At 44.5% G+C, this 20,377-nt stretch overlaps 2 protein-coding genes across 4 annotated transcripts; one reads left to right on the forward strand and one right to left on the reverse strand.

The window, feature by feature from the left end:
• Positions 1-314: 314 nt before the first annotated feature.
• On the forward strand, positions 315-12,246 carry LOC144717173 (uncharacterized). 2 transcript variants are annotated; one of them, XM_078592513.1, is made up of 14 exons: positions 315-492; positions 1,164-1,205; positions 1,368-1,437; positions 2,092-2,346; positions 2,472-2,586; positions 4,050-4,204; positions 4,989-5,146; positions 6,627-6,765; positions 7,728-7,961; positions 8,593-8,695; positions 8,957-9,123; positions 9,939-10,099; positions 10,458-10,602; positions 10,768-12,246. In XM_078592513.1, exons 2-14 carry the CDS (start codon positions 1,173-1,175, stop codon positions 10,845-10,847), a joined length of 1,815 nt encoding a protein of 604 aa, XP_078448639.1. In that variant the 5' UTR covers positions 315-492; positions 1,164-1,172; the 3' UTR covers positions 10,848-12,246. The 2 variants fall into 2 exon arrangements, with proteins under 2 accessions (XP_078448639.1, XP_078448640.1); XM_078592514.1 differs by lacking the exon at positions 1,164-1,205 and having other exon boundaries at positions 316-492.
• FDPS (farnesyl diphosphate synthase) lies at positions 11,737-19,443 on the reverse strand. Of its 2 annotated transcripts, none has more exons than XM_078592516.1 (10): positions 19,217-19,443; positions 17,398-17,578; positions 16,772-16,912; positions 16,354-16,434; positions 16,111-16,233; positions 15,010-15,098; positions 14,498-14,570; positions 14,156-14,233; positions 13,642-13,776; positions 11,737-13,222 (listed from the first exon to the last, which is right to left on the reverse strand). In XM_078592516.1, the coding sequence occupies exons 1-10, from the start codon at positions 19,402-19,404 to the stop codon at positions 13,022-13,024; spliced, it is 1,290 nt and encodes a 429-aa protein (XP_078448642.1). In that variant the 5' UTR covers positions 19,405-19,443; the 3' UTR covers positions 11,737-13,021. The 2 variants fall into 2 exon arrangements, with proteins under 2 accessions (XP_078448642.1, XP_078448641.1); XM_078592515.1 differs by lacking the exon at positions 19,217-19,443 and adding an exon at positions 17,686-18,261.
• Positions 19,444-20,377: the final 934 nt, after the last annotated feature.

Below are 20,377 nucleotides of genomic sequence, written 5' to 3' on the forward strand. Positions count from 1 at the left end.
GGCACTTATAAGGGGTTCACAGATATGCTCATTTCTTAACCAACCTGTGCCACAGCCCAACAGCAACCTAAAAAAACCCAACGGTGAACTTCAGCAAATGAACACGAAAGCGAACCACCACCACCCCCACACACACACTCGTCCACACAAAATCCGCCCACTCTTCCCCTCTCTCTCTGCCCCCCTCCAAGCGAGAGAACACGCGCGCGGTGCCGAGCGCGGGTTCCATCACCGTCGCTTTGGGTCGTGCGCTCGACAGCAACCAGCGCTGACGAAAGGGGCTTAAACCCGGGGGGAGAGGGAGGGGGGCGTCTTGGAGGGGGTGAAGTCTTTTAAACTGATGTTGTTATGCTGCTTGTGTGTTAGGGCTGTGTTAGTAGAAGGGTGTGTGTTTATACACACACACACTCGCAAAGCTCCGATTAGCACGGCTGGCTTGCTGGCTGCGTATACGGTGATAAAAGACGTTCAACAATAACATTCCACTCGCAGGTAAGGTGTGTTTGCTGTTTGGCGTTTTATTTATTTGGGGGGGTGGGGGGGTATCCCGAGTGCTATGTGCAGCTATGAATATGGTGTAATGGGGGGGGGGGGGGGTCTCGTATTCTTGGGTCTTTCGGTAAAGTCACGTAGATAGATCTTATTGGTTCTTTCGGTAAAGTCACGTAGAATGGAAATAAAAAAAAAATAACAATTAAACATAATAAAATAATTCTCACGACGTTTCGGCCACAACGCAAGCAGCCGTCCTCAGGTGAAGAACAGGTGTGAAGAACAGGTGTTCTTCACCTGAGGAACAGGTGTTCTTCACCTGAGGACGGCTGCTTGCGTTGTGGCCGAAACGTCGTGAGAATTATTTTATTATGTTTTATTTTTATTATTTTAGTATTTCCATTCTACGTGACTTTACCGAAAGAACCAAGAAGATGAATCCCTGCAGTCACGAAAGCTTTAAATCGAAATTCACGTAGATAGGTTCAAATAAAGAAAGAGAGAGAGAGAGACTAAAGGTGAGACGCGCCGGGCAAACACGTCGCACGCTCTGCAACGCCGACAGACTCTGAAGGTGGCCTTGAAGCCAGCGAGAAGGGGGGTGGGACAGCACCCGTCCGCCTTTGTGTCGGCAGTCCTGATAATGATTGTTTTTTTTCACACCGTACCAGCCGCCGCTGATGTTTGGCTGGGAATCTAACGGTGCTGACCAGGTTCGTGTCGGAGTGCGCGAGCCACTGGGCCACGGCCTCACTCCACAATAACGTTGTTCCTTTGGGGGGGAGAAAACCAACAGAATTCACTGACCCCAAGAGCTGCTTACACTCTTGTCTATGCCCATTTATGTGTGCGTGTGTGTGGTTTGTTTTTTGCAGATGGCGTGCTTTGAGAAAAAGTGCATCATTGTTACAGCTCTCCTTCTCACTTGCTGGTTGACAACTGCCAGTAAGTTGAGAAACAGTTTCTTTTTTAACATAAACCTTCCTTGGGGTGGTCATTAAACGAATCTCTCACCATTCGTGTGTCTTTCGCTGGATGCAATGTTTTGATGCTTGACAACCAGTCAGATCGTGGTCTACCTCTTTGGCTCTCGTGTTACCTTACCGTGTGTTCCCACCAACACCAATTCTTACTTGAAGTCGGTGTGATAGAATTGACAACACGTCAGCTATAACAGTGCATACAGGGTGAACACAAACTTCATTCGAACTACTGTCATTAGGTTAGCAGAATGACAGAGCAGCACTTAACGCGACATCAAGCGGGATCTTCCGTTCCTTTGCCCCACGTGAACTGAGAGTGGTTAGCGCGCTGCGCTTTGAATCCAGCCATTCCAGTTCGATTCCCGCTCACGGCCAACACCAGTGACGATGATTTGAACCGGTCCTGGGCCTCCCCCTAGGTCGACTCGGCCTCAAATGAGTACCCGGTGCGGTGTGTAAACATCGCTACTAGAGAGGCAAAGGCGGTCGGGCGTGGTGCTGGCCACCCACCCACCCCCTCGTGTACCGTTCCGACCTTTATAGGTGTTACTCGCGAGCAAAAATTACGGAGGATATTTGTATCTTTTGTTGTTGTTCCCCTTGTTTGTATTCGCAGGCTCGCTCAGATTCCTTTACGGGGAAATCGGACTGCCGTTTGAGATGCGTTGTCTGCCTGCGAGCACGGCCGACAAGGTCGTCGTCGTTGTTGTGTGGCGACTGAACGGCTCAGCGATGCACAACAGCTCCGACCTCTTCATTCAGAGCACCCTCCTGAGATTAAAGAAAGTCGCCCTCTCGAATCGAGGAGAATACTCGTGCCACGATGCCAGCACGGGCCGCGAGTTGGACCGCGTTAATTTCAAGCCAGGATGTGAGTATGCGCAGGGAGAAATAATATGAGCATTACGCGAATTTGCCAAGTTGGGTTTTGTGTTTATTTAAATGGTGTAAGTTGAGTGATATCTGAACAAACCGCATTTTTCTTGTGCATTTCAGATCCTCCACATTCGATAAACGTCTCATGCAGGTGCAAAGATTACTCGAATTGTCTCTGCACCTTCCATTTAAACAGAGAAACTTTCCTGCCCACCAATTACACTGCCGTGTACTGGTGAGCAACAGCACAGCTGCAGAATCATACTGGTAGGAACCACCTGGTTCCACCAGCCCACAGCGGATTATTGTGTCCGTCCGCCGTGCATCCAAAAATGGGAGGGGTGGGGCTGGGTGGAGAGGGGAGGGTGGGGAGGGGCTGGGTGGGGAGGGTGAGGAGGGGCTGGGTGGGGAGGGTGGGGCTAGGTGGGAGGGGTGGGGCTGGGTGGGGAGGGGCTGGTCACCCCGTGGTGCCCTTATAAAACTCAACGTTTAACCTACTCACGCCGGCTTGTGCCCGCCCTCACAGTCGGCCATATTTGCGGAATACACCACGCCGCCGTTGACCCTGGCCATTGACCGAGCAACCCAACGTTCCTACCAGCTCCCTCCGCAGGAATGTGTTTATTTGCTTTGCATTCTCCTGATACTGTACAGTGGCATGCTCTGGACATTGCATTCCAAATTTCATCATTCGGTACTGAAGTACAGTCGGCATGAGTTTAATATTCCATGTTCTTTTTTCAGATATCACATATTTCAGATGTTTACACCCCTTTTGCAAATCATACTATATGAGAAAAAAAAAGTTTTGCAGCCTGGCTGGCCACGCGCCGCTCAGCACGCGTTCTGACTGGCCTGGGGGGCCATGCTTCGCACAGCGCGCAGAGCGGAGGGGGGCACGGGTGGCTGGTACTTGGGTGGTGGGCGCGGGTGGGGGGTCGCCAACGAGGGGAAGCATGGATGGGGGAGTGCGTGGGGTACTGGGACGATATGCGGGGAGGAGGGGGGGGTCCTGGGGGTAGTCACGTGCAAAACGGGGCCACTCAGGGGGGACGTGAGGAAGTGCAGGATGGGGTTGACCGACGGTACTTTTATAATATTCTAGATTTGAAGCTGTCGTGACTGCAAGGATTCATATTCTTGGGTTTTTTCGGTAAAGTCACGTAGGTAAAACATTAAAATTAATAAAAAATAAAATAAAAATCACGACGTTTCGGAGGCAACACAAGTTTTGGTGGCTGGAGAGAGGGACGGCCACGTAACATTATTTGATTTTAGCAACTTTCATCGTGTATGATCCGTAATTGAATATCAAAACAAATGGTACTTTAATTTATACTTATTTTATTACACAGTAAAAACGAAACTTCATATGCAAACATTTACATGTCGTAAATTAAGCAAAGTGACATCGCGTATTGCCAAACCGATGTCAGGTGGCAGCACTTTTGGCAGGTACAGTGCCAACTGTACCTGTGACCAGAAGCAACGATGTTGCTTCTGGTGACGTCACATTTTTGGATCTATTTGAAAAAATAATGCCTGAGCTCATCTGAAATGTCATATCTGTGTCATTGACATGACTTCATTCGAAAATTCAGGAATACATCTTTAATTTACATGAATGCATAATCATAATCACTTCGGGTATGAATTACTGTGGACTGAAAAAAATGTGTGTGTGTGTGTGTGTTTTAGGGACAAATCATTCAAAGATTGTCTCACAGAAAGTAAAGACAGCTGTCTTATACGAAATGTAAATTTGTTTTCTGTTGAGATGTTCACACTCTCAGTAACTGCAGTCAACGACCTCGGATCCACAAATGTTACCGCCACCTACACGGATAACATCGGTACGTTATAACTGCAATATGGCTGCTGTGTGTTTTGCTCATGATGTGTGTATAAACTCGACAGGTCAGGGGTGAGCAGCGGTTATGTGAAGCAACACCAGGATTGACGATACGTATGTTTCCGTAATCATGTCTGACAACTCTATTTGTCTTACGCAAACAATGTAAACGTTGTATCACTGGCTCAGATCCATCATACATAGGTAAATGAGCAATGCCCAGCGAGAAGACATTTATGTTTTGTGTATAACTACTATTCGTACAATACAGTGGGTGTTATTGTGAAAAAAATGAAACCATGATATATTTAAATAAACGAGACCATGATGTATTTTAACGCCTGCAACGTATCCATTAAGCATGTGTCTGTTTGCCATCTCTTTGCGATTCGACGAACGGTCACGATTGGGTGTTGACACGATTAAAACATATATAATTATTGGTAAATGTAGCCTCCACTCCCGTACAGGGTAGGTAATACAATTAGATGCAACATTGTACATTAATCGGCAATAATCGATCCCTGTGTGTATGATACGATGCATGTATTGCGAACCTAAGAGTACAACTTCAAATCAACACACTCATGCATCATTACCAGTGAAATTATTACCGTCGGTACATATGCAGTGGAGTATAGAGTAATAGCCTCTGTACGGAGTTTATTTCACATTTTCACTCCAGCAAGGACACGTGTGGTTGAATGCCTACTTTGGCACGCACACACACACTGCCGTGTCTAACTAGAATGTGCCATTTTTGCATGTTGTGTCAAAACAATCAGTTCAGCCGGATCCTCCAGAGAACGTGACGGCGCACCGTGTGAAGAATGCCAAAAGCAGCATTCTTGTCACCTGGCAGGAGCCGTCCACGTGGAATAGTGTCATGCAACTCAAGTATGAAATGGACTACAAGCCGAATCAAACATCAAGCTGGCAAACGGTGAGTACAGGCAGGGCACCGTACTCGTATAGGCAGGGACTCCTCTACTTACGAACGAGTTAGGTTCCAGAGGTCTAAATTTCGATTTAAAGCTTTCGTGACTGCAGAGATTCATCTTCTTGGTTCTTTCGGTAAAGTAACGTAGAAGGGAAATAATTAAATAATAAAATATTTCACATAATAAAATAATATAACAATATAATATAATATTATAATAAAGTAATAAAATATAATTATATAACAATATAATAATATAATAAAATAAATACTATATTAAAATAATACAATAAAATACAATTATAAAGTAATGTAATATTATTTTATTATGTTTTATTTTTATTATTTTATTATTTCCCTTCTACGTGACTTTACCGAAAGAACCAAGACGAATACAGAGGTCTGTTTGCAAGTCGATTTGTTCGTAAGTCCAACATTACTCCCGTCGATTCCAAACATATTGTCGGGGTGTACACTAAACACGGGGAATGGATTTACAAGTTGTATAATCTCCTGTAGATGTAGATGCCACTGGTCCTTCATGTTCTGCAGATGTAGATGCCACCACCGCCATGTATGGCCCGGCGGTTGAACTTACGACTCTCGGTCTGAACAGGCAACTGGACATACGGACAGGTTTGTTCGTATCTATGAAAGATCGTAAGTCGAATTTTCGTAAATAGAGGAGTACCTGTAGACTAGAACTTCTCTTACCATGGCGATGTGGGGGCAAAATACGAATGCTGTGCGTCCTGTTATCCTAAGATGACAATGCATAATAGGAAGAATAGTAGCAGGTTATAGGTCGTGGATAAAGAGGAGTTTTGCACTTTAATCGCTCTGCCCAACCCCAGCACTGTGTTATTTTTACTGACAGGTGGCTACCTTCCTTCCCTAAGGGTTCAGGAATAACTAGGCAAATACTTGTGGCTTATGTGAATGAGCAGCGAGGTACTTCTGCTGCGCTAAAATAAAAAATGCCACCATTGGTAGCCTTCACATGGCTCTGTGCAGAATATGTACAAGTGCTGTGATGTCATCTCGACATGCTAAGTATGCTGGGATTCACCTGTTCTATATCATCACAGTAGAGTATACACGTTTTGTCACGGCTGTGTAGTGTACAATGTCTATTGCAGTGCACAAAGATGTGTAATTCAAAAGATTAAATCCCAACATACTTGCGTCCAAAAAAGATATGTAGACCTTTTGAAATTACTAAATTTATCGTTTTAATAACCTGCTTTAAAACTAAAACTAATTTTAGTATACAGTTACTGCAGAACATTGAAACAAGAGCAACATGGATGCAAACACAAGTACCGTACGGCAAACAATTATCTAAGCCAAAAAAACCCTCTATTGTGGATAATATTGGTCGCGAAAGCCGACGTGTTAAACTGTTATATTTGACTTTGATTGGAGTGTTTTGTCGGTGACTCGAGTCGTGGACGTAGCGGATGCCCCGTACCTCTGTTGGCAGGTGGAATTGAACGAGAATCATTTCACCATCACTGACGCCCGTCAAGGGGAGCCGTACGTGGTGCGTGTGCATTGCCACGACATCTTTCTGGGCAGGTGGAGTGAGTGGAGCCCCCAAGTCTACGTAGGGACGAAGCAGGGTGGGTATTTCTGCATCCCATCGTCCCTTTGTGGTTACACGTGAATTGATTGCACTGTTGAAGGAAAAAGGACCCCCATTGCCTTTCAAAAATCATTACCGCACATCTACGCTGCTCTGAATACATCACTGGGCCGATGACCAAATCGCGAACCCGCTATACTCGATTATATTCTTGTTGAAGTCACCTTCCTTTGAGGTGTTGTTTTTTTAATTGAAGGTGTACATACAATGACTCAACTCATGGAACTAAATAGCAGTTTCGACATAATACAGTATTGATGGTGTGCCTATACATCATCCGGAATGCACTCGATGTCGGAAGCTACGATGAGCTGAGCCTGGATAAGTACTGCGTGAAAAATACAAGTACAATAGGCATTGTGGCCAGTCTTGTCCAATGCAGCAACATCCATAATGGTAAGATATCCTGGCCCGTAAGGCGTGGGGAGGTCCTTATCCAGCATTGGATTAACAAAATGGAATGTAAATGAACACATATGCATCTTCTTGGTTCTTTCGGTCAAGTCACGTAGAAGGGAAGTAATAAAATAATAGAAATAAAACATAACAAAATAATTCTCACGACGTTTCGGCCACAACGCAAGCAGCCGAAACGTCGTGAGAATTATTTTATTATGTTTTATTTTTATAATTTTATTACTTCCCTTCTACGTGACTTGACCGAAAGAACCAAGAAGATGAATCCCAGCAGTCACGAAAGCTTTAAATCGTAATTTAACACATATGCAGTTCTGGATATAATTATTATGTGTAAGCAAATGTCACACGTTGGGCATGTACACGTGTTCTGCAATACTTGACTCCTTCCTCTGAATATGCATGACTGCACATCGCTTCACATAAAACCCACCCCCATAATGTCATAGTTTAATCCGAGGTGCAGATTGACGTCTTCGTCATGGTGGAGTTGTATCCCCTGTGTGTCACACTGTCACGCAGTGTTTGGCGTTCTTGGCTCGGAGGTCACCTTGAAGTGTGGGTTCCCTGAAGATACAATGGGTGGCCAATTCGTGTGGACATTGAATGGCTCTGGACTCACACTCAACGGCGACGTCACTCTCCGGCAGAACCGCCTCACGCTCAACAATGCCAGTGCCCAGCACGCAGGGTCCTACTCCTGTTCCCTTGCCGGCACGAATGATGCTGTAGACTACATTCTGCTCAACCTCGGATGTAAGATGCAGACCCAGCGTTTTGATTTTTTTGTTATTGACCGCAACTTTGCATGCAGTTTTGCGCGCGTGCGTAAATATATGAATGGATTTTTTTTACGAAGTGGAGCAATGGCACAGTCACCACGAGTGCACTGCACTATAAATTCAGCGACCCGAATTTTGTATTCCCAACCACGAAGAATTCTACACAAGCTGCTTCTGGGCCCCTCATCACAAACCCACACTGAGCAGTGCGGTGGTGGAGAATAATAAAACAAGCCCCATCGCACGACGTGGAAACGCCTTCATCCGGCAGTATTTATAGTTATTCCGTAACTTAAACAAATCTCTACAAAAAAAGATGTTATAATATACACGGCCTTTTCTCAATCCCCTACGAGATGAAGGGCTCCCAATGCCGTGGGAGTTTGACCAGGTTTAAAAAATGGGGCCTCAGAATGCACGTGTTTACATGTATATAGCGGTGCTGTGTGCGTGTAAATTAAGCAATTCTCTGCATTTCAGAAACGTTCAGATTGATGTACAAAATAATCCCAAAAACATTGACTTAAGTGTGTCGAGTATATTCAAATGCCTATAAGTGATGTACAATAATGCGTATTTTTATTATTTTCCATTGTTTTCCCTAGCAATGCCAAAAACAGCAAAAATACAATGCAGAGCAGTGAATTACATACATTTCAAGTGCGTGTGGAGTAATGAGAACAAGATAAACTTCAAGGCCCAGTACCGGTAAGAAAAGTCCCAAGTTCATTGCCAATACAATTAATACTGTGCATGTGTAAAGTTAACTGTTGAACAGTATGATACACCATGTACAGTAGCATTGGTTTATATCTCTAAAGAAGGTTTGCTTTAACGAATTTTACATTTGAACATGTGCTACTGTATTTAAAAACAACACAGCAAGGGAAACGTAAGACCTATGTCAAGTGTCAATATTCGTCATTAACCATGGTTTTTGTTGTGGCCCTTCCTTGCTCTTGGTTGTAGGTTCTTGGACAATGACACGGTTGTAGACTGCACATTGCTGGGTGGTGGCAATGTGTGCATCGGCGCATGGCTGGGAAGTCCATCGTCGACTCTTGAGTTGCGTGTGTCAGCCTCAAATTCCTTTGGCGTTACAAATTCATCCGTTCAGCTTCAATTAAAAACCATCCGTAAGGCCCAAACCTACCTTGCTGTGTATGGCTTTAATGCTGTCTGAACCTGCTTCATGTTTGCTGACAGAATGTCAAAGCCAGCAGGTTATAATTTCAGATTTTGTTATGCATTGCGGTATGTTGCTTAACCCGCTTAGGTGTTGAAATAAGTTTGTGGACTCTTGTGTTCATTAAAGTCACCTCTTGATAATTTACACTAAGTAGAAAATATTTGCAAATAAAAGTACACTAAAGATTAATTTTAATCTGTATTGGCATGCAACGCTTCTGCAGCATGGACAGTAATGTCATGTTAACAGGAGGAAATATACATCTGGATTATATAACATTGTAGAAGCTGCAGCTGAAAGACTGCAATGGCAGAATGGTTTCGATTTAAAGCTTTCGTGACTGCAGGGATTCATCTTCTTGGTTCTTTCGGTAAAGTCACGTAGAAGAAAAATAATAAAATAATCTAAAATATTCTATTATGTTTAATTTTTATTATTTTATTATTTCTCTTCTACGTGACTTTACCGAAAGAACCAAGAAGGCAGAATGGTTGTTTCCATCCTGTAGTCTCGTGCTGAAGCCGAATAAAAATGTTTAACGAGGGACTAATTTCAGCTCGATCTGGGTCAGCAACCAAGGACATCTTTCCAGTACCCACACCACCACATCCAGTATCGCTCTCGCGATGGCTGTGGCTATTTTTCACGTGTCAACGCCGATCTACCAGTGACCTGGAAAATATGAAGAGCAATCAAGCCCTGGCAGTCACAGCTTAGCTATGGGTGTCCCCACCGTTGTGCTCCCCTCCCTCCCTGCCCCAGTGAGACCTGAGCATCCAGTGGTACTGCAGACCTGCCCATCAGGTCTGTCACCACGTCCATCCAGACCTTCAGTGTCCGTGCGCTGGGCTTCACCAGCCTCCTGGCGACTGCCAGAGGTCTTCCCCCTGCAATATCGACTAAGGTTCAACGTCACCCATGTGGTACATCTTGCCATTTGTGGTTATTTTTTACACGTGCTATATTGAGTTTAGATGTAGCATCAATAGTTTAACTTAAGTAAAAAAAAACATTTGTGAAGGTATTTCGATTTTTTCATATCATCCAGGTATACATAGTTCAGGGTCAGACTTCTAACTGAATAGCAAATACATTTTAACCTTCATGGGGATTGTTTTTAGCGACGTGAAAGGCACACGCACGTCTGGTTTTCAGTGACGGGGAAGGCACAAGCACGTGCAATTTTACTACCCATATTTGGTTGGGACGTTAGTTACGCGATTGAAACATTGCAAAGTATTTACTTAAGTGTAGTTGAAAGCGTTGCTTTTCACCTTTCAGGTGGAAGTCTCGGGCTATAACACGTACAGCTACACCTTGACTGGTGTGGCACCAGGCATCCAATATGCTATCCAAGTGGCAGCAAAGGATGCTGCCAACAATGGGGAGTGGAGCGAATGGAGCCAACTCATCACCCTCCCATGTAGTAAGTAGGACTTCTCCCCATTGCATACTAATCCATCATTTGATCATTCATTTAAATCAAGACTTCTTTTCCCCCAATATTAACTTAGATGATTTATTGAGAGATGTGCACATGCGATAACTGTGGTCTTGTTAAAATCCACAATGTGACTTTCTTTTTTAACAGACCAGGCCACTTCAGTTTCTGCATTACAATTCATCATCTTGGCGTTTGTGGCGAGTCTTTTGGGACTGGAGTTCTGCTGAGCCAAACCAAACTGGCCATTCGAGTATGCGAGGTGTACCGCACCAATGCCCACAAGGACATCCCCTTGCCCATCCAGGAAGGTGGCGACTTTGGCCCTGGATATTAATTCACCGAGGCTACCCGTGTAATTCTACAACACGCATGCACACACACACACACAAAGGCGTGCATATTGCATGCACAAAAGCTCTCGCCCTTATTCATATCATGATTGGATATCTGTTGCCAGAACAATTTACTGTGTGGGGAAACACACACATGCAATGGAGTTGATGGATCATGTATTGAATCACCATGTAAACAACACCCACTTGCAAGCTGCCAGAGGGAGATGTGACAACTGTCTGACCTATACGCAGTCTGAGTACCGTAGTCTACGCTCACATGCACAGGCTTTCTGCAGGTACTCGTTATCTCTGAGTGGCAAAGATAGACACAAAAAAATGCAAAACCTATACTTTCCAAGCAGAACCTTCACGAAAAAAATCTCTTAACATTTGCACTCCAATGATGACTGCTCTTATGCCATCTGGTATTTGTAAAAATGTGTTTGTTTATATCTAAGAAGGTTCTTAGAAGCTGTACTGTGTAATGACAAATCCATATTAAATACCGAAACACCATATTAATATTCAAGATGTAAATAATATTTTGTACCATGGTCTAATATGAACAAATGTAACGCTGCAAGTACTTGTACATTTTTTTTACTTGACTGTGATGAAAGTGGAACGAGAATACTATATGGTGCCACTACTCTTATGATACAGACAAACACTATTCCTGGCTGTGCATCTGAATAATTACATAGTAGATGCATTATCAATGGTTGCAACATTTCTGGGGAGCTGTAAACACTGGAAAATTATATACTTGTGGAATAAAAAATTCAGAAAAAAAATCACTGCCTTTATTAACTCATTTTCAAAGTTCAATTTAAAGAACACAAAGCGGAGAAACATTGGATAGTGTTTTATCATGAACCCACATTAGGTATAACCAATAGAGCATATGGTTAATCAAACAGTATTCAATTACTAGAAAAAAATAATAAACCTGATGGCCAGAGCAAGAACACTTACAACTCCTGCAATGTATGTTGTCCAGCTAAACATTACACAATGCATATTTAATAATTTCAAATTGTTTCTGGTCAAGTGGTTCCCAGTAAACATGCAACGATGGATCAACTCTGGCATGTGGTTGGAACCGTCGGACCAACGTTGGCCCCGCATTGGTCCAAAGTTAAATGTTCATTGGGTTACCAATAATCTACGTAGTCACCAAATAGAGTTAATGTTTCCATGCCATCAGCACATTGCACATAACAGTGCAAGTAGCTTTCATGAGTTTTTGTTGTTGATCAAGGTACCCACTCACCAGTGGTCGGGCAGACACATGCTGCCACAGCTGTGAAAGTGATAAAGAGATGTACCCCCATGTTTGCCAAAATCGGAAAAGTGAAACACATGATAGCGCAAGCACTCCACCAATCACCTGTCAAGATTGTGCTTCTCTGGGGAAATTTACAAACCCAGGACAGATCAATCTTGATTTGAAGCTTTCGTGACTGCAGGAATCCACTCTTTGGTTCTTTCGGTAAAGTCAACACAAGCGCCCAAAACGTCGTGATTTATTTTATTTTATACCTACGTGACTTTACCGAAAGAACCAAAGAGCCAGGACAGATCACTTGATCAATTTCAATTGAAAGGCTGTGTGGGCATCCAAGTAGGAGCATGGGTTTGATTTTTGTTACCATAAAGCATGCAGGCCCAAAAATCACCCTGAAATGTAGTTTAAAGTATCTCTTCTGGACAGATGTACATCCGACGAATCATCATTGATAGTATACTCTTAATCCTAAGCCACAGAGATTAAAAACATGTTAAATGTGGTATGACCAACCATGTTCCAATCGACAGATTCACCATACTCAATAGCTCATTCTGGTAGACTGACACCAATCAGATCACTGCATCAGTAGAATGCAGGGTACCAGTTCAGTAAACATTGTTCCGTTGGTGTGCGCCTTCAAATACAGACCTTGCATTCCATTTTCCTCCCAACAACCTTCGTAAGCGGAAACCTTATCCTACGTCCGTGGCCAAACATCGCAGGCCAGTGTGCGTCTTAACAAAACAAAATCCAACCTAAAAAAAGGTGGACGCCATCACTTTTGGCGCTTGTAGATTTTGCGAGCGAAGGCCAAAAAGACTTCTTCGGGCAGGCTGCCGGCGTGCTGCTTGATGAGCGCCGTGAGCGTGCGGTAGCTGCAGTCCTCGTACTCGTGGTAAACTCGCTCTAGCTCCAGCGCCGTGTACACGTCCTTGACGCGTGCAATCTTTTCCACGTCGTGACGCCCGTAGTTCTCCTGCGAAGTAAGACACGAAAGGCGCGTTGACGCCGGGAGCGACACAAACCGTTGATAGGTCTCCTTTGTGTTTATGGTCATGTCCCGGATGGTTTGTAGCTGAACCACTTTGAAAGCATGTAAATCAAGTTTAGTTTAATAAGGCATTGCATAACATGCCAAATTCATGATAATGTTGAACTTCTTTCGCACCATACACAGTGAACCGTGCTAATCGGTATTAAAACATTCAATTCTAAAATTATTGTATAAATAAAAGCAATCATTGTGCTTAAAAATAGATATCCATATCGTGTGCCCACACTACGTGAGCCTGTACAATGCTACAAAATGTATATTTTGATACGACTTGAGATGATCCTGTGGAGTTGTAATGGAGCACCATCTGGTGGATGGTTAATGGAACAAACAAACTTTACCTCCAAGATAATTCTCTGCTCCGGGCTGGCCTTCTTAAGAGCTTGCACCACCAGCCAGCCACACTTATTATCTTCGATATCGGTACCGATCTTTCCCGTCACCTCTGGATCTCCAAAGCAATCCAGATAATCGTCCTACAGCAGGCACACATGTGTGGTGTCATGAGGGCATGGGAAATGGCATTAGCTAATTTTAAATGTTATCTCATCTGTTATTATACAAAAGAGAATACGTTCCCTTGTCAAAAAACAGGTAATACTTTTCTGCTCCCATAACACAAAAGGTAACATTTAACTTATCTAAGTTGTGATGAACAAAGCGATTCCGAGAAATAATGGATGTCTGGAAAATCAAATGTAATGTGAACTGCCTTTGGAGTTATGGATTTAACATTTCCCACCCTAACGGTGAATGCTGGGCACGCGAGGCTGTTCATAGACAAGAAGCAGCGGGCTCGGGCAAAGTTTGCTCGGATAGGGAAAGCTCAATTATGAAGAAGTGTTGGTGAAGCACCTGGATTTGAAAGAACTCCCCCATCTCCAGCAGAATCGCTTTAGCATTTTCATGGGCCTCTTCACTCTCAATGCCAGCCTGAAAAAAAAGCCACCACCAATAAGTGGGTTATGTTGAAATTGTACTGATGCGAATGGTAATTTCAAACATCAACAATCTTTTACACCATTGGTACCTCATTTGCCAGTAAAAAATATGATAATTGTTTTTTTACTGACATCTTTTTTACGTAAAAAAGGTGTCAGTTTTGTTGCCAGATAAGAGGGTAAAAAACCAATTATCATAAACAATCTTCCTTTTTTAAATGGTATATGGTGGTGTAAATTAACCAAACATACTTACAATGTACATGGCAGCAGCCACAGGCAAATAAAATGAATAAAATGCCGTCTTATATTTCACGATGGATTTGTATCTGAAAAGGCAATAAAAAAGAAATTAACAATGTACCTCTTACGATCTTTGATCTGCAAACAAATATTAAATTATTGCCAAAGGATAAAAAATACATATAGCACTTTATTTTACTTGTCAGTTTCCATTTTATAGCCACCATCTTAAGACACCATACACTTGTTGAAACAAAATTAATTTTGAATTGTTAACCGTGAATGAAACAATTGTTATCAATTTCATTGGCCATATAGTTTCCAACTTGTTTCTAAACCACTGCCCTTAAAAGTCCATACATCTGGCTTAATTATCTGCAATTGCAATAAACCTCACGCTGCAAACATTAAAGCAGGCAAGGCATTTTTGAAGGTACACCCCCCCCCCCCCCCCCGACTAGTTTTTGTCAGAAACTCAGGAGATTTTCTCAAGCCATCATTGTATAATCAGACCGTGGGTCATACCGCTGTTCTGTGAATATGCTCAGGTCAATTTTGTTTGGTTGTGCCGACATGAGATCCAGCGCTTGCCCCAGCTCAGTCTGGTAAGTTGTCTGAAAAATATAGGAGGGCACACCAAGAGAAAAACAACATAACCATAATTTAATAATTCTCTAAAATGCAATCAGACCAAAAATGATTCCTTTTAACAATGTCCAGAATGTTTTTGGGCTGCACCCATCTGACGCCTATATAACACCCTGCTTCAGCAGCTCTCTTGCTATATTTTCACCTAAGGACGATTGCTTGTGTTGCGATCGAAACGTCGTGATTTTTATTATTGTGTTTCTATATAAGTGACTTTACCGAAAGACCTAAAGAGTATATTTTGCATAAGAACACCTCTCTATATCCACAAATAGTAGGAAGATGACAATTTTGTGCAGATACCAGTAATAGCGCGGTTTATGTTGGGGATGCCTCCCTATAAGTTGCAAAAAACATCAAAACGACGTAAATCAAAGCAAACAGTCTGCACGCCATAAAAACTAAACCAACACAATGGAGGGTGAAAAATGATGGAAAAATCAGCCAAATGACCTCCAGAGCTCCCTCTAGTGGAGGCCCTTCCACCTGCACAGGCATGACGCGAGCAATGGAAGGGTCTTCTCCAATTTACAAAGTGATAAATATGAATGCATAAGATGACAGGTCACGTGCAAATGCATGTTTGCCTTTATCATTCAAACGTTAAATGGTATTAGGCCCAATCTCAGCACTGGAACATCTGAGCTATTAGCTCAGAGACAAGGAAGAAGAATACACATGAACATGGGGTTAATTCCTCAACCTTAGAACAATCTTAAATACCTGAGCCCAGAACGGCAATGACCTAGCCAACCCCACCTTCCTCCACCCCCCTCCCTCCCCAAAGCAAATTCCTTCCCCCTCTCCCCACGCCTACTCTAATGAGTCCTGTGTGCCTGATACCGTCGATGCACCTGGTAACGCATTCCAGAACGTCAGGATTTTGCAATGTATGATGTGAGGGAGGATGTGGAATTAATTTTATATTTTTTTAAAGTTAAATGATGGCTGTTTTAATTGTGGCTTCTTGGCCGGTACCTGCAGAAAGAGCTCCACAAGATGGAGGTAGTAGGGCTGCCCTCGACAATATTTTTTCAGCAACCTGTAAATTGTGGCCTCCAGAAGAAAGGAATCGTTGACGGCATCATTGCCTACGTTCTCCTGCCAACACAAAGCACGGTTCAATTAGCTACGCAAATGTATGTTAAACACAAAAGCGCCAATGGAGCTCAAGGCAAAACAATAATTTTCTTAAAAGCTATGCTGCTGGCAAACGTATACCTTCTTGTACCAGCACAGCTGTCCTCTTCTTGTCGTCGACTGATCCATCAAGTCATCGGCTACCAAGAAAAATGCCTGGAGCTGCAAGAATGACACCAAGTCGTTAACTTAACACTGCATTTAAAACACTTTTGCAGGATAAAATCACATACACTGTATGTTTTTCTGAAAAAAAACAACATTGTGATGTGACCAATTCCTTTTCAATGAGTGTTTTCACGTGGGATGAATCTGTACAGTACGTAAGGGAAAAATTGCACGCATGGACCCACTTGGGCTGTCGTGACACCTTTTGGCCACTCACAAACCAGCAGTTTTTAGTATTCCACAAAGTATCCACCAACCCTCGTCTCCATATTGCCGTATTGCAGGCGTGTGCCATTGTGTCTGCTCACAGCTGTTGTGTACGGCAGCTTACCAGCTCGACGCACCAGCCAACGACCAGTGCTCGCGTCACATTCTCCTCCGTGTGCTGTGACGCACTGGCCAGCTCACGGAATGAGGCGATCACAGAGAGTCCGCGGTTACGTTTCCCTCCCGGCACGTTGTACTCCAGAACCTGAATTTCAGATTTCACACAGTGACATCCGACAAGCAAATATTCCCCTCCCCCAATGAGCCGAGTACTTCAACCAGGTCACCCAATGCTGCAGCAGTGACAAATATCACTATTCCTACAGTGTAGATTTTCACGGTTGTGCTGTTAGGATCTGATGTCGATGTTTCTGGGTTGTTCGGCATGACGTGTGTTTTGTTATTTTACCAGAGCCCAGTAAAAGGCACAGATTATAAAAAGTGTTCCTGGGTTCTGGGAAGGAGAAAGGGTTGGGCTCACTGCTCCACTCAGGTAGGTACTGCGAGCGGGAATGTCGGTTTTTATACGATGATGTACGAATTTAAGCTCTATGTGGAGGCAACTTCTTCGGGATATTAAGTCCAGAAAGCTCGAAAAACCGAAGTGAAGACACTTCCCCAGAAAAACGTCGGTGCAAACCCGAAAACACATCGGAGAGCTGCAATTCTTCCCCCTCCTTAATGCCTCACCTCCTTGAGCCTCTTGATGGCGTCACCAATCTCAGGGTGCTCGAGGTCAGCCTGGGTGAGATCAGCTGCAAGCTGCCCAAAGAGCTGGTCAAATGCCTGGGTATCCGCCTTGGCCTGTTGCTTCTTGTCATTGCTCATGGTTGCTGGGTATGGGTCGCAAATGCTGCTCCAAAATCTGAAACTGAGCACGCATGCACACACACTTATTCCGATTTCCCTAGGGGCTAATTACATGGCTATTCCTCTTAACAAAGGTCATCGCCTGAAAATGTAAGTGGAAGGTTTTACTTGTTCATTACAGGTGAGTTGAAAAACGATGTTTCCACCGCAGCCAATCGCTCCTCTCCACTGGTCCCCAATCCAACACACAAACATAAAAACTATGCTCACCATTTTCAAGATCCTACATGGACTCTATACCTTCGTCCCACCTCTCATTTTCATTTCCCTTCTAAGCACTCCATCCTCCAGTAACAAAGGTCACTCAATCTCATTTCCTGCCTTGATTGAGTTGGATGGAACTTCATTCTCACAGCCACCTGTGCTATTTAACTTCCTGCCACTAATCAAACCCAGGCTCGGGACTTTACATTTTAGCCTCTTTTAGATGCCAAGAGGTACAGGTGCATTTAGATGCTGTACAAATGCCAATTATGTTGGTTGTGTATTCCAGACAATGATGGCCCAAATAAAGTCCAGATTTAGGTACATCCCCTGTCTGCACACAAATGCGGTTTAAGACGAGGTCTTGAGTCTTGAGTTGAACAGGGGGCAAGCAGAAGAACGGACAGACTTGTGGAGGAAGGGAGTTCGAGGTCTATGAGGAGTGGCCAATTAGAACGAGTTCCATTTATTGTACAGATTTATAAACTGTGTTATTAAATAAGCCACGATCAATCCAGTGCTGGGTGAAATCCTGCACAAGTCTACCGCCGTTATCTCGCACGATCATGTGACGTAATAATTTAACCAGAAACTGCACACGAGTTGATTCAAGTAATTGCTTAATAAAATTACGTAAAAATGTTTTATCCAAATACTGTAACAGGGCGGATGTGGACACAAGGCTGCAAGGGACTGGAATAGTATGTGAAAAGAAAATGACAATGAAACTTCAAGCAAAGATATAGAAATCGGTGATATCATTTGAACACGAGACGTTGGCAGTGGCGCACAAGCACAAATAACCAACACCACAACCCATGCCAACAACACTGCTTTGTTGTGCAATGTATAAGCGGTGACGTTTCGGGCAAGGACCCGTATTAATAACAATCACATTAATGTGTTAAAGGCAGTGTTATTGGCAGATGTGTGGAGAGATTTTGTTTTACGGAGCAGAAAGCTGGGCAGGAAGAGAAAATGCTTGAAAGAGCAGAACTGTGAACGAGAGCTAACAAGACAAGTGGAGGACGATCCCAAACACAATTGGGGAGGCAAAAGTATCGTCCACAAAGCGAGCAGAGCCAAGAGTGAGCCTGCAACGGCCATATGCCGAGGGAATGGTCATGAACGGAGTCGTTTAAAACGACAGCAGGAAGACGAAAGAAGGGCGAAGAGGAGATGGATAACATCTAAAGACAACGCAAATGGGGGGGGGGGGGAGGATTAAAGCTGCTGGGTCGACCACAAGCGACGCCTCAACCGCGGCGGGGAGACCCGGTGGCGGCCGACTATATTCTAGCAACGTGGCAAACAGCGTCCGAAAATAACAAAATATAAAACAAAAATCAACCGCATATCCCAGTCACGAATCTATCCATCTCTACCCATCTCCGTTCATTCACGAACTCCCCCTCCTCCACCTTCACCCACTCACCTGGCCGGTCGCGACTCCGCTTTGAGCAGCCGCGGCAGTGGCAGCAGCAGCAGCTGATCGTGACACGTGCGGCGCGCGAGTGACGTCACGCGGGGGCCTGGCCTCGCCAGCTCCCCATTGGACGAGGCGCTCGCGCCACGGAACCGCTCGAGCAGCCTCCGCCAATGGGAGGCGCGCGCGAGACCCATGCGCGGCCTGGCGCGAGCGGCGGTGGTAGGGGGGGGCGGGGCTTCGCTCTCTGTCACCTCCCCCCCCACTACAGCCCCCTCACAACCCCCTCCCCTCGGCCCCACTTCGCTTCGCTCGCCTCCGCGGGCGTGACGTCACTTCATCGCTTCGAGCGATTGCGTCATCGAGCCTGTCGAATAAATGTTCACGCGATGATCCGGTCACTTTTGTTGTGCTATTATTGTTTGGTCAGGTTGCTTCCGCTAAATAAGCTAATAAGCTCCGTGGGGCTTTAACTGGTAAGATTAAAACAAAGTTTTAGTTGTGTATCTTTTTAAAAGTGATTTGTATAACTTTCCTATGCTTTTGCACTCCGATCCTATTTTTGTATTGTTTGTCGTAACGTTCTGACCCGCCCCTACTGGACATCTGTGAAGAGCTTCAGCATCAACACATTCCTGCGGAGGGAGCTGGTAGGAACGTTGGGTTGCTCGGTCAATGACCAGGGTCAACGGCGGCGTGGTGTATTCCGCAAATATTCCCGACTGTGAGGGCGGTCACAAGCCGGCGTGAGTAGGTTAAACGTTGAGTTTTATAAGAGCACCACGGGGTGACCAGCCCCTCCCCACCCAGCCCCACCCCACCCAGCCCCTCCCCACCCTCCCTTCCACACCCAGCCCGTCCCCACCCTCTCCTCCCCACCCAGCCCCTCCCTCCCCACCCAGCCCCTCCTTGCACGACGGACACAATAATCCCCTGTGGGCTGGTGTAACCAGGAGGTTCCACCGTTCCTACCAGTAATATTCTGATACAATGACGTCACAAAGCGCAACGCGCATTAAATGCCAGTGACGTCATAACGCGGAAGGCCTTCCCACTTCACACGGCCAGACTTGTTTGTCGACACACAACGCAGCGATTATATTTGTCGCCCGTAAAAGGTAAAACAAAACCGACCACTACGCGAGGAGAAATGGCTTTGTACGTACCTAT

The sequence above is a fragment of the Lampetra planeri genome, chromosome 3 (assembly GCF_965212315.1).
Source record: "Lampetra planeri chromosome 3, kcLamPlan1.2.h2, whole genome shotgun sequence".
NCBI lineage: Eukaryota > Metazoa > Chordata > Hyperoartia > Petromyzontiformes > Petromyzontidae > Lampetra > Lampetra planeri.

Bases quoted from the DNA above. Each gene is read 5' to 3' on its own strand.
- FDPS (XM_078592516.1), bottom strand. From the start codon at position 19,404: ATGGGTCTCGCGCGCGCCTCCCATTGGCGGAGGCTGCTCGAGCGGTTC. The intron at 16,913-17,397 runs GTGAGGCATTAA...TCTGAAATTCAG, and splicing joins CCATCAAGAGGCTCAAGGAG to GTTCTGGAGTACAACGTGCC. The intron at 15,099-16,110 runs GTACCGGCCAAG...TATATTTTTCAG, and splicing joins TTGTGGAGCTCTTTCTGCAG to ACAACTTACCAGACTGAGCT.
- LOC144717173 (XM_078592513.1), top strand. From the start codon at position 1,173: ATGTTTGGCTGGGAATCTAACGGTGCTGACCAG. The intron at 2,587-4,049 runs GTGAGCAACAGC...TGTGTGTTTTAG, and splicing joins AATTACACTGCCGTGTACTG to GGACAAATCATTCAAAGATT. The intron at 9,124-9,938 runs GTAAGGCCCAAA...TCCCTGCCCCAG, and splicing joins GCTTCAATTAAAAACCATCC to TGAGACCTGAGCATCCAGTG.